Genomic DNA, 13,785 nt, shown 5'->3' with positions numbered 1-13,785 from the left:
GTAAACATGAGAGGAGAACAGCGATTGCCGAGACGGGATGTCGGGAACTGTAGTGTGCACGCTCCATCTCCATACAGACCTAGACTACCTTCTGATCGCTTCTGCGCATAATCATAGAAGGGCACAATCGCTGAAGGGCACGGTCAAGATAAACAAACTGTAATACTGCTATGTTGTGTAATAACAGCCCATCATGCTCTTTCTAGACTATATTCTCAGTTGTATAATTAGTCCAACCCACAGCCAGATGACGCTATTATTCCTTTTATATCATCTGCGTCCACCTGTAATGTGCCCAGCTGTCTGTCTATACACTGGTGTCCCCCTTGTGACCGGCTCATACATTAAACATCCTCCGTTCAGGCTGCAAAAGGCATCAGTTTCCTCCTAAAATCGGTTTAATTGCCCTTCAGCCTAAAAAACGTGAAAATATAAGTACTATTTGAATAAAACACAATTTTCCACCACCATGCTAGAGTTGCTAATGCTACTTCCTGAGGTTGCGCATTGTGTTTTGCCATAGATAAACTATTGTAAGCAGGTCCCCTACAAGCCCCTACAAGCATACACATACACCAGAAATCATCACAACTTGATCATGTATTAAACCCCTTTAGGCTTATAGCGCATTTTATAGCGCATTTTATAGCGCATTTTAGGAGCAATCCAAATGTAATAACATTCACAAGTGCCATATTTGGTCTCAAAACAAACCTCTAGGCCAATTGATATCTGTATTCAAGATGATCCTACAACCCAGGGGAATACAGTGCAAGAGGCATCACTACAGCCCCTGGTTCGATTCCAGACTGTATCACATCCGGCCGTGATTGGGAGTCCCATAGGGTGGCTTCCAATTGGCCCAGCGTTGTACGCCGTCATTGTAAATAAGAATTTGTTCTTACCGGACTTACCTAGTTAAATAAAAATACATTTTTAAAAAGGTCCCCAAGAACACAGTGGCCAATATCATTCTTAAATAGAAGAAGTTTGGAACGACCAAGACTCTTCCTTGAGCTGGCCACCCGCCCAAACTGAGCGATCAGGGGAGAAGGGAGGGAGGGAGTTGCAGCGACAGATTAACCTTTGTCACTGACAGAGCTCCAGAGTTCCTCTGTGGAGATGGGAAAAACTTCCAGAAGGACAACTATCTCTGCAGCACTCCACCAAATCAGGCCTTTATGGTAGAGTGGCCAAACAGAAGCTATTCCCTAGTAAGAAGCACACAGCCCACTTGGAGTATTCCAAAAGGCACCTAAAGGACTCTCAGACCATGAGAAACAAGATTCTCTGGTCTGATGAAACCAAGATTAACCTGTTTGGAGTAAAGGGTCTGCATACTTTTTTTTTAAATACATTTGCAAAAATGCTGTTTTTGCTTTGTCATTATGGGTTATTGTGTGTAGATTGAGGAGGGAAAAAACCTATTTTATACATTTTAGATTTTTTTTAATTTCACCTTTATTTAACCAGGTAGGCTAGTTGAGAACAAGTTCTCATTTACAACTGCAACCTGGCCAAGATAAAGCATAGCAGTGTGAACAGACAACAACACAGAGTTACACATGGAGTAAACAATAAACAAATCAATAACAGTAGAAAAAAAGAAAAAAAGAGTCTATATACATTGTGTGCAAAAGGCATGAGGAGGTAGGGGAATAATTACAATTTAGCAGATTAACACTGGAGTGATAAATGATCAGATGGTCATGTGCAGGTAGAGATACTGGTGTGCAAAAGAGCAGAAAAGTAAATAAATAAAAACAGTATGGGGATGAGGTAGGTAAATTGGGTGGGCTATTTACCGATGGACTATGTGCAGCTGCAGCGATCGGTTAGCTGCTCAGATAGCAGATGTTTAAAGTTGGTGAGGGAGATAAAAGTCTCCAACTTCAACGATTTTTGCAATAATAAGAATAAGGCTGTATCTTTAAAAAATGTGGAAAAAGTCAAGGGGTCTGAATACATTCCAAATGCATTGTATGGCTAGCCCCATATCCTCCTCAACATTACTTCCACCTGCTCTCTTTACCTATTGATTGCTCATTGTCAGCAAATAATCCTTGTCTCTGTTCAGGCATGTGTACAGATAGGGCTCTACCTGTGCAGAGCACATGCCCCTTCCAGTCTCCAAAGTACACTTTTCCATGGTGGTATAATTTCCCCCAAAAATGTGTAAAAAAAAAATACAATAAATATGTCATTGTTCTAATCCCACTGAACTCGAATTCTCACCTATTCTCCCGAACCAAAAATGTGAGTCTTGATTGTTGACCAATGACCAGCAGCGTTGCATGGGTAAAATCACTGGGGAAGCCTCCACTATTCCAGCACCATTTCAACTTCAACATCATCAAATCACCTTTCCTTAGTCTAATACAGTGACAACTAAAGGGTACCAAAAACGATTTAGTCCAATCAACATAGGCTAAATATGTGGCTGTCCATGGTTCTGATTTTATGCGTGTGTGCGTGGTCTTTCATGCAAGTATAAAAACATGTTGACCCACTCTACTTGTAGAGAAACGCCAATGCCATCCTCTCTTTCATGTTGACGAAATGGTCTATCACTCTGTCATACAGTACAAGCTTTTATCTTTTGGTGTCCTGGGCTACCTGCCTAAAAGGCTTGCTAGCTAGCTTAACTTTAATTCATGGGCAACGTTAGCTATTTAACATTTGTGTTCTACATCTAGCTACATATTGAAGTTCCATCCTCTCAGGCCAGGGGCACAACAATGTATAAATTAATGGTTCCATCAGAATCGCCGTTATAATCATTGTAAAGTACAGAGAATTAAGTAAAACCACAACTCCAAATCTCTATATCCATCCATGGCTAATTTAGGAAAGTGCCCATTTTAGCTAGCTAGCCACTGGAGGACAACAACACAACGAGATGCAACAATTCAAGTTTTTCTGTCAATGATGTATGCTCTCAATGGGATTTGATACTAGTGAAGCCAAAACCCAAGCTGGCTTCCCTTGACACTTTTTTTGGTTGGTGCGCCAGGACCATTCAATTGAGCTCGCTCAGTTTAGCTCAATGCTGATATACTTTTTCTGTCAAGGGAGGCCTGACAGAAGGTTAAATAAAGGTTAAATTTCAAATTTCAAATGCTCATTGGCTTCCCTTGCCTTCAATGCTTTGGCAGCAACAATGTCATCCTCATTTGGACCAGACAGAATCAGGTAGATGGCCTACACATGGAGACAGAGGGGAGCTGTTTCGCCCTCTCAGATGCTTTCTCCTGTGAGATACAGTCAAGCTCTTACGAATTAAAGGACAATTATGAAACACAGAGACGAAAGATAAATTATTTCGTTTTTTATTTGTTCCTTGGTAAGTTTGGGAGGGGGGGGGGCTGGCTTCCCTTGGCATTCATAAATACACTCCACTGACAATGACCAGTCATCAGCATTGTTGGGCAAAGGTGGTATGGGTTAAACTAAGCTTATGTTTAGGGTAGGGATGTCCCAAGGAATCCAAATAGCCCTAACCTATCCAAATTTGTGGACAGAAAGACAGTATTACCCGGCAAAAACAGAGTAGGCCTACATTAATCATCCATATAAAATACAGTTTAGCAATCAACTACTGACTCATCATTGCCAGAACAACAGGCTACCTGGTGATGTGGTCTTATTTCAGAAATTGCCAGTAGCCACCCAAACTTGGCCTATGTCTAAAGAAGCTGTAACATCGATATTATGACTTCAACATTATGGGATGAAGATGTTACATATTCTGGCAAATGCATTACGATATTTGTGAGGCAGAACAGGGCTACCCAGCTGGCATCAAGCACTTTTTAGGCAGGCTGCCCTCCAAAGTGATGGCTGGTGGAAACGGAACGCGCTTTCTGAAATTGTGTGTACTTTACTCATCAGATTGTGCTGTTCTTCTCTCTTGTCATTTTTGCTTAATGAGTCTGTAACCGCAGTGCAGATTTTTGTTGTTGTGGGGGGTGTGTCCAAAAAAAAGGTCTGTGCACGGCCCTGCCTGTTTACAGCCCAGACACCAAGTTTAAATTGCATCTCCTATTCAGTCACTAATCACCAGCGCCACATAACTCCCATCTGACCCCTGTGCATTCATTTTAAAGAAATGAGGGAGAACAAGAGCACTGTGCTAAATACAGGCACACAAATAAGGAAAGTCTAGAAAACTGATGCATTTCTCCTTCAGTTATGCTGAGGTGAATTCTAGATGCATTTAGTACATGAGAAAGTGCAAATACTTCTTTATTACTGTTGTGGAGGGAAAGAGGAAGCAATCCCTCTCGCCTTGTCTCAGAGTCTCTCTGTGTTGGTGGCTGTATAAGAGGACGATGTGCTTTATGACAAGTTAGCCTTGAGGGAGTCCTCTCCTTTGTGTAACACAGCTTGTCCAGGGTCAGAGCTATGTACTCTTATCTATGAGAATGTGCTCATTCAACTGATCACAGACATGTCAGAGCGGTTTAGGTAGTCTTTCATTTATCAAACAGACGTCACGTAGATACCTTTTTCACCTGTACAATATGTACGGAAATGTAATGACAATTCAATAGAAGACCTTCGGTTGTATCCCTTTTTATTTTTTAAATGTTTTAAAAATATACAATACCACATACTAAAAACACAACCATGCAGTTCCTCTGGACACCAGAACACATGCAGGCGTTGTACAGAACCGAGGATAGTGCTCCAGCCTGTTCTCCAGATAAAACCAGTCATGGTAAAAAAGCCAGGTAGACTAAAAGCTGCCATGGTTAAATCAACACAATAGTGTTGCACCACCACCCTCCCAACCTGAAGGGAACTATTCCCTTTATAGAAGTCATAGGTTTAAAGAGCCACAGTCAATGGGTTCCCATATAGATCTGCTATGTCACTCAATTAAACTGTCATACAATAAGTTCATACAGTGAGTCCGTAACAGGTTAGCGCTCATATTGGGAAGATTCTGGGTTACCCTAACCCCACCCCCCCCCTCTCCTCTCTAGCTGGGGAAGGCCTGGAACTCCCAGTCTATGTCCTCACTGGAGTGGAACAGCTGGGAAAGCCTCTGAACTCACACTCCATGTCCTCACTGGAGTGGAACAGCTGCCAGAGGTTCAGCAGAGAGCTGCTGGGAACATTGCTCGGTGTTTCCTGCTCCTGAGCAGTCTGCTGCTTCTCAACTTTCCTTCTCTTCCGTCTGTAATCCCTGACCCTCCTCTGTAACGTCCTGGCAGGAGGAGGGGTGTGTGTCTCCGTGTCACCTGCCTCGAGCTCCGGAACACCCCCAGTATTCCTGGGAAGAGTATCCCCAGCCAACGTATCATGACTCAGTTCACTCTCCTCTAAAGCTCTGAGCTTGTGGTGTTCTGAAGGCCCTGCCACCTCGTACTGACTGGAAGGGACCTTCACACGTCTAGCTGGATCGCCACATTGTAAATCCTCTGTGTGACTAAATGAAGAGCGGCCATCTTTGCCTGTGTGAGTTCTCTGGCCCTGATGGGAAAGTCTGGGGCTGGCGACAGAGTCATGGGTAGAAGGGTCTATTTCTGCATTAGACACAGGTGTCTGACTCAGCCCAGCCCTCTGGGGGTGCTTGCGCGGGTATCCCTGTCGGCAGCATTGTTTGCAGGACAGGGATCTGTGCTTGGGCTGGGGTCTGTCTGGGACGTAAGAGCACCTCTTCTCACCCTCGCTGGTGCTGTGGGGAACAGGGGCTCCTCGGTTGCACTTCCGAGGCTGTTCCAAGGGGTTTTCCACACTCTGGGAGAGAGCGGGCTCCACTGTAGTAGACCAGAGGGACATTAATCCCCCCTTCAGCTCTTTGGTTTCCACACCTCCCTCCATCTGTATACTGGGTCCAGGAACACACATCAGGGAGGTTATGCTGTACTTTGACCTGTGGGAACAAAAAATGACTTAGAGATGTGGTGATCAGCACAACATAGAAAATCAGGGGTGGAAAAAAACCAGGCAATCTGCCAAATGTTTCACACAACATTGCATTTGTTTTCCTAACAAACATGTAACAGAACAGCATTCAATATATGTGCGTTTACTTTTGATTTGGGTAGATTTTGCTCCTGTGTGGACAATTGGTAGCGCATGGTGCTTGCAATGCCAGGGTTGTGGGTTCCATTCCCACGGTGAATTTAGAAAATGTATGACGCTCTGGATAAGAACATCTGCTAAATGACTAAAATGTAAGACTAATGTACCTTGTGGTTGGAGTTTGTGTTGTTTTGATGTGACTGAAGTTGAAGGGCAGTGTGGTGATGAGCCTGTCCACCACCAGGTACTCATCACTTCTGGAGAAGGCCTTGTGCTGCTCACTCCGCAGGTGCTGCAGAATACAGACACAAGTCAAGCATTCCCACAACGTCTGCTACCACTACATCAAGTACAGAAGGCCTTTTGTACATGATTAGGTCCTCGTTATAAACACGTGTTAACTATGTTTACATACATTAAAACAGATGTATTCTAACTCACAGCTTTGATGTTGTTGTACTTGAGCGTGCAGCACTCGCAGTAGCCTCCACGTTTCTTCTCCCTGTTCCTCCTGGCCCGGTCCTGCCCCCTCTCCTCACTGGCTGACACTCTCGCCCCTCGGTTCCTGAGACACCTATAGGTCAGTAAGTTATAGCCAGGTCAGAGTTCAATCACATATAGTTGCCTAGCAACCAAGACTTAGCAGTTAGTCCCGGAGGGTGCTAAGCAATACATAACCATTTTCTGCTGTAGCAATCCCCATCAACAACAGTAGGAAAAGCTGGATGTTTTGTTGAATCAGGTAAAACACAAATGCCAAGACAGGGGAATATACTGCCACACTGCTTTTCTGTAATTGGTGGATTTTCTTAATGTTCACAACAAGAAGGGTTAAGAAGGTGAGGCGTTTGGTGAATTTAGACTCCATACCCGTGCACTTTAGGTCTCTTCCCAGAGTGTTCCTGGTCTTCTACATAGAATGGACTGCAGGGGGGAGCTGACGTTAGGTTAAACTCTGGCATGTTCGGCATGGCCAGATAAATTGGACGGTAATGTCTGGCAGAGAGACATAAGATAGATGCTATATTACATGCTCAAACACCAACAAAATGACAATAAGAATTGCCTTAATATGTCAATACTACAGACATCAGAGTCTATCATCTCTTTCATAGACCCACCTGCTGGAGTCCACTACCTTTACAAAGGGTTTACGGATCCTTCCACCTGAGTAAAACACAGAACAAAGCATTAGAGACCGTGCCTATGTCTGGGTCAAATACCTTCTCATAATGATATACAGGAGGACGGCTCATAATAATGGCTGGACGGAGCAAATGGAATGGCATCAAACACATGGGCTCCAGAGTGGCGCAGCGGTCGAAAGCACTGCATCTCAGTGCTAGAGGCGTCACTGCAGACCCTGGTTCGAGTCCAAGCTGTATCACAACCGGCCGTGTTTGGGAGTCCCGTAGGGCGGCGCACAATTGGCCCAGCGTCATCCGGAGTAGGCCATCATTGTAAATAAGAATTTGTTCTTAACTGACTTGCCTAGTTAAATAAATAAAATAAAAAATGTATTTGATACCATTCCACTGATTCTGCTCCAGCCATTACCACAAGCCCGCCCCCCCCCCCCAATTAAGGTGCCACTGACCTCCTGTGAGTACCAGTGTTATCGTACAACCAACATCAACCTTAATCTACTGAGACGATATACGTAGGTGTTAGAAGTTCTCTATAACAATAACACAGTGATGAAGCAGTAAACAGACAACACGTGCGTCACGTGCAGCAGGACATTATTTACCCTTATACTTCAGGAAGGATGGTTTTCCTGTAGGTTCTCTTTTGGCCTACATTAGTAAGGAATAACACACAAGACTGGTGTAAGTGATATGTTATTCCAGGAAAGAACTGTCAAAATATAAGTCCAGAAACACGACTTACACTTTTTGTGACAGCAGCTGTGGTTGCGGTTGGCTTTTCAGCAGTATACTTAACATTACTTTTCTTCTTTTCCATATAAGCTATTGCATCTGGAATTGAAGGAAATTCAAGAAAATGTTTTTTTTTGCATATGAAAGTATCATTGTCATAATAAACATTATGTCAACATTTCTTATCAAACTAATTAATAGACATGTTACCATCAATGTACAGGATTTTCACTCCCCACTCCAGAGCATTGGACAGAATCTCGTTGACCTGTATTCTCACCTACAGGGTAAAACAAATGAACATCTTAACCCGAAGAACTGAAATCCAAAGTATCTCCTGAAGTATGAATAAGCATTTCGATCCAAAGTGCAAACTTTCCTGAAGTTCCTGACGACTATCAGTCAGAAACAATAAAAGTAACATGTAGCATTAGGTTGGAAATAGCTTGCCAAACTCATTAGTGAAGATCTTAACAAACCTGCTCTTTTACAACTCTCTTCACAAAAGACTTGCCCCTGCTTATGACCACCTATCAAATACCGGAGAGATAGGGAGAGATGGATAAATATATATATGGATAGCTTTAGTTTTAGAGCATATCATGGAAAATGACCCCACTGAGATACAGATACCAGTGACAGACACAGAGAGGAATTGGCTCACCATGTCTGCCTGGCCCTGGGAGCTTCCTTTGAGGCTGTCTCTGTGGCTGCCGGGACGGGGGAGGGGGTGGGGGGAGCTGTGCCCAGAGTCAGGGCTTGGGACAAGTGAGTCGCGGCCATGAAACTGCACATACCTGGCCTCTCTCTTATTAGACACCAGGTACTTGATCTCCTTGCTGAAGAACTTCTCCACCGTCTGAGAGAGGGGACAGAGACACTGGGTCAGATGCGGGGGGGGGGGGGGGGGGGGGGGGGGGGGGGGGGGGCGGCGGTCTGTGCATATTTGTAAACAACAGCTGGTGCACGAAATCTAAAGAAGTCTCTAGATTTTGCTCGCCTGAAGTAGAGTATATTGTGATAAATTGCAGGCCACACTACTTGCCTAGAGAGTTTTCAGCCATACTTTCGTGGCTGTTTATTTACCACCACAGACAGATGCTGGCACTAAGACCACACTAAGTCAGCTGAATAAGGAAATAAGCAAACAGGAAACCACTCACCCAGAGGCGGCGCTCCTAGTGGCCGGAGACTTTAATGCAGGGTAACTTAAATCAGTTCTACTAAATTTCTATCAACATGTTAAATGATCACCTGTACTCCTCGCCCTCCATTTGGTAAATCTGACCACAACTCTATCCTCCTGATTCCTGCTTACAAGCAAAACTTAAAGCAGGAAGCACCAGTGACTCGGTCTATAAAGAAAAGTGGTCAGATGAAGCAGATGCTAAACTACAGGACTGTTTTGCTATCACAGACTGGAACATGTTCCGGGATTCTTCCGATGGCATTGAGGAGTACACCACATCAGTCACTGGCTTTATCAATAAGTGCATCGAGGACATCGTCCCTACAGTGACTGTACGTACATACCCCAACCAGAAGCCATGGATTACAGGCATCATTCGCACTGAGCTAAAGGGTAGAGCTGCCGCTTTCAAGGTGCGGGACTCTAACCCAGAAGCTTACAAGAAATTCTGCTATGCCCTGCGACGAACCATCAAACAGGCAAAGCGTAAATACAGGGCTAAGATTGAACCATACTACACCGGCTCCGATGCTCATCTTATGTGGCAGGGCTTGCAAACTATTACAGACTACAAAGGGAAGCACAGCCGCGAGCTGCCCAGTGACACAAGCCTACCAGACGAGGTAAATCACTTCTATGCTCACGTCGAGGAAAACAACACTGAGGCATGCATGAGAGCATCAGATGTTCCGGACGACTGTGTTAACAAGCTCTTTGTAGCCGACGTGAGAAAGACCTTTAAACAGGTCAACATACACAAGGCTGCGGGGCCAGACGGATTACCAGGACGTGTGCTCCGGGCAGGTGCTGACCAACTGGCAAGTGTCTTTACTGACATTTTCAACATGTCCCTGATTGAGTCTGTAATACCAACATGTTTCAAGCAGACCACCATAGTCCCTGTGCCCAAGAACACAAAGGCAACCTGCCTAAATGACTACAGACTCGTAGCACTCACATCCGTAGCCATGAAGTGCTTTGAAAGGTTGGTAATGGCTCACATCAACACCATTATCCCAGAAACCCTAGACCCACTCCAATTTGCATACCGTCCAAACAGATCCACAGATGATGCAATCTCTATTGCACTCCACACTGCCCTTTCCCACCTGGACAAAAGGAACACTTATGTGAGAATGTTGTTCATTGACTACAGCTCAGCGTTCATATTGCCTGCTAACCTGGATTTCTTTTAGCAAAATATGCAGGTTTAAAAAATATATACTTCTGTGACAAGGTAAAAATCTGTTGTTCTGCCCCTGAACCGTTCAAAGGCCGTCATTGAAAATAAGAATGTGTTCTTAACTGACTTGCCTAGTTAGATAAAGGTTCAATAAAATGTGTACATTTTATTTTGTTAATTACATTTTTTTAAATTATTTTAAAATCGGCCAAATCGGTGTCCAAAAATACAGATTTCCGATTGTTATGAAAACTTGATATCGGCCCTAATTAAATCTGTCATTCCGATTAAATCGGTCGACCTCTAATCAAAAGGTTCTACAGCTGCAACACCGGCAGCATCCTGACTACAGAGGGTAGTGCGTACGGCCCAGTACATCACTGGGGCAAAGCTGCCTACCATCCAGGACCTCTACACCAGGCGGTGTCAGAGGAAGGCCCTAAAAATGGTCAAAGACCCCAGCCACCCCAGCCATAGACTGTTCCCTCTACTACCGCATGGCAAGCCGTACTGGAGTGCCAAGTCAAGGACAAAAAGGCTTCTCAACAGTTTTTACCCCCAAGCCATAAGACTACTGAACTGGTTATCAAATGGCTACCCGGACTATTTGCATTGTGTGCCCCCCCAACCCCTCATTTGACACTGCTACTACTCTCTGTTTATCTTATATGCATAGTCACTTTAACTATACATTCATGTACATACTACCTCAATTGGGCCGACCAACCAGTGCTCCCACACATTGGCTAACCGGGCTATCTGCATTGTGTCCCGCTACCCACCACCCGCCAACCCCTCTTTTACGCGACTGCTACTCTCTGTTCATCATATACAGTGGGGCAAAAAAAGTATTTAGTCAGCCACCAATTGTGCAAGTTCTCCCACTTAAAAAGATGAGTGGCCTAACCAGTCTCCAGATCTCAACCCCATAGAAAATCTTTGGAGGGAGTTGAAAGTCCGTGTTGCCCAGCAACAGCCCCAAACAAAACCCTGCTCTAGAGGAGATCTGCATGGAGGAATGGGCCAAAATACCAGCAACAGTGTGTGAAAACCTTGTGAAGACTTACAGAAAACGTTTGACCTCTGTCACTGCCAACAAAGGGTATATAACAAAGTATTGAGAAAAACTTTTGTTATTGACCAAATACTTATTTTCCACCATAATTTGCAAATCAATTCATTAAAAATCCTACAATGTGATTTTCTGGATTTATTTTCTCCATTTTGTCTGTCATAGTTGAAGTGTACCTATGATGAAAATTACAGGCCTCTCATCTTTTTAAGTGGGAGAACTTGCACAATTGGTGGCTGACTAAATAATTTTTTGACCCACTGTATGCATAGTCACTTTAACCATATCTACATGTACATACCACCTCAATCAGCCTGACTAACCGGTGTCTGTAGGTAGCTTCGCTACTTTTATAGCCTCGCTACTGTATATAGCCTTTCTTTTTACTGTTGTTTTATTTATTTTCTTACCTATTGTTCACCTAACACCTTTTTTGCACTATTGGTTAGAACCTGTAAGTAAGCATTTCATTGTAAGGTCTACCTACACCTGTTGTATTCAGGACACGTGACAAATAAACTTTGATTTGGGGGAGAACACACAAGGTCCATCCTGAGCCAGAGTATTAATCAAATACTGTATTTATAATGGTGGTGAAAAGAGAGGCATGACAGCGGGCAGCAGTGCAAGGGGTTTCAGGGTCTCTATGAGGACCCCACACGCACAATCTTGCACAAAGTTTTGAGCTGCTGCACTCCGGAAGGAGATATAGGTCCCACTGTTCAGCAAGAATAGGAGCAGGTTGTGCTTGATTTCGTCAGCTATCAGGTTGCTGAACAGTGGGACATAGGACAGATGCAGGCCCAATACATGGTCGGACAGTTAAGCCACAGACTTTAAATATGTGTGACTTGAGTACTAACTTTCCAATGTTTTCCGTACTACATGTATTATAGTGTAGTGTTTGTATGCTGACTTCACAAAATGAATTTCTATGTAAATGGACAATAACTTACTGCATGTATATTGTATCAAAGTGAGTCAACCAGAGAGATAACAACTCCGGTAACAAGACAGAAGCCATCACTAGAAGAGTTATGTTCCAAAAGACTGAAAGCCACTCCTCCTCCACAGTAAGTAGACAGTAGCCACATTGGTGTGAAAGCCAGCAAGTTGTCATTTCACTTCAAAATGGTCCATGATCAGCAGTATGTCAACACAACACCTTATTAACAATTCACACAACCTGTCAATTTGAATGCCCTATTTCGCTGGCTCAGGAATGATTATCCTTAACTATCATCCACATTCAATGTGCTATAATACTTTACAGTCTATGTCATGATGTCAAATGCTAACAGATGGAAACAAATATTCACGTACCCCTCCAAACCTTTTGATATCGTTCTCTAATGTCTCTGCTCTTCTGTTTGATGGCAAATCTAGGTAGAATAGTTTCCCAGTGAAAGGCTTTTTTTGGGCAGGATAAGATTCACATGGTGGTTTGGCATGGCTCTTCGAGGCTGACTTGTGCCCCTTATCAGCGAGTTTGGGGTCTGAAAAATTAGCAAAGTTAGTTTCAATTTTTGACATAACTTTCTTGCAGATAAGGCTCATCAACAATGTATTAATAACGTTCGCTAGTTACATGTTTAAAAATATCCTTTACCTTGTAAACGGGGTTTTGTAGACTTTTGGGTGCGTCTAGATTTCATCTTATTCAATATAATTTGAGAGGAGAATAGAATATCCTTGTATTCTCCTGTGTTGTAAGCAATAGACATGTTTACAAACTGAGTTAATGGATGCTAACGTTAACCGTTGTAACGTTATCTAGCTAAACTGCATAAAATCGTTAGCTTTACAAATAAAACAAAAATAAGTTTAAGGAGTAATGTAAATATTGACATAGTTAGAGAAGTTTAAAATTAAAAATAGGACTTCAAAGAAAACGAACAGACCCTAGCTAGCACAAGCAAACAACAAAACCTTACCACGGCAATTTAAACTTTGTTTTTATAGCCTGTTTTTTAAACTACAGGAAGTGGAATCTGCCAGCTAACTAGCTACTAAGTAACGTTAGCTTGCTAACTCACTGGCTAAAAGTTCATATTTACCTCGTGAGAGCCTGTGGTCTTGTAAAACAATATATTTCCCTAAATTGACATTTGTTACAACCGATTTCACGAAAGTTCAGTAGTATCTTTAAATTGTTTTGGTTCCGCTAAGATTACTTTGTTGCCATAATATTTTGTTGTGCCATAGATGTTCTTTCCCGCTTCGAAAAATCCCGTCATTCCAAAAAGGGGGTGTTGTTGCTGAAAGTTATCATTACTTTCGAATGCGATGTTTCCACATATTTTTTCTGGCTTTTCTAAATGAAAAAATTGATCAAGCAAGTAACTGATTACTTTATCCTTAACGAATCATTTATTGAGAAATTGGAATTTGTCATATTTATAGATATTTAGTTAGTTAGGTAGTGTAG

General features: G+C 43.0%; 1 protein-coding gene across 2 annotated transcripts; it reads right to left on the bottom strand.

The window, feature by feature from the left end:
• Window positions 1-4,559: 4,559 nt before the first annotated feature.
• LOC139379097 (protein DBF4 homolog A-like) lies at window positions 4,560-13,620 on the bottom strand. 2 transcript variants are annotated; one of them, XM_071121921.1, is made up of 13 exons: window positions 13,415-13,620; window positions 12,967-13,059; window positions 12,681-12,853; window positions 8,578-8,772; window positions 8,393-8,443; window positions 8,124-8,193; window positions 7,924-8,012; window positions 7,784-7,829; window positions 7,155-7,200; window positions 6,904-7,029; window positions 6,475-6,607; window positions 6,201-6,325; window positions 4,560-5,881 (listed from the first exon to the last, which is right to left on the bottom strand). In XM_071121921.1, the coding sequence occupies exons 2-13, from the start codon at window positions 13,010-13,012 to the stop codon at window positions 5,014-5,016; spliced, it is 1,968 nt and encodes a 655-aa protein (XP_070978022.1). In that variant the 5' UTR covers window positions 13,013-13,059; window positions 13,415-13,620; the 3' UTR covers window positions 4,560-5,013. The 2 variants fall into 2 exon arrangements, with proteins under 2 accessions (XP_070978022.1, XP_070978011.1); XM_071121910.1 differs by lacking the exon at window positions 13,415-13,620 and having other exon boundaries at window positions 6,475-6,598; window positions 12,967-13,081.
• Between the last annotated feature and the right edge of the window lie 165 nt (window positions 13,621-13,785).

The sequence above is a fragment of the Oncorhynchus clarkii genome, chromosome 2 (assembly GCF_045791955.1).
Source record: "Oncorhynchus clarkii lewisi isolate Uvic-CL-2024 chromosome 2, UVic_Ocla_1.0, whole genome shotgun sequence".
In the NCBI taxonomy this organism is placed as follows: Eukaryota; Metazoa; Chordata; class Actinopteri; order Salmoniformes; family Salmonidae; genus Oncorhynchus; species Oncorhynchus clarkii.
Note: the sequence above shows the minus strand (reverse complement) of the source record. Positions and strands in the feature narration are given on the sequence as shown.

Coding starts and splice junctions, on each gene's coding strand:
- LOC139379097 (XM_071121910.1), bottom strand. CDS start 13,081: ATGTCTATTGCTTACAACACAGGAGAATACAAGGATATTCTATTCTCC. Junction 12,854..12,966: donor TACAAAACCCCGTTTACAAG/GTAAAGGATATT, acceptor CTAATTTTTCAG/ACCCCAAACTCGCTGATAAG. Junction 6,326..6,474: donor AGTACAACAACATCAAAGCT/GTGAGTTAGAAT, acceptor TGTATTCTGCAG/CACCTGCGGAGTGAGCAGCA.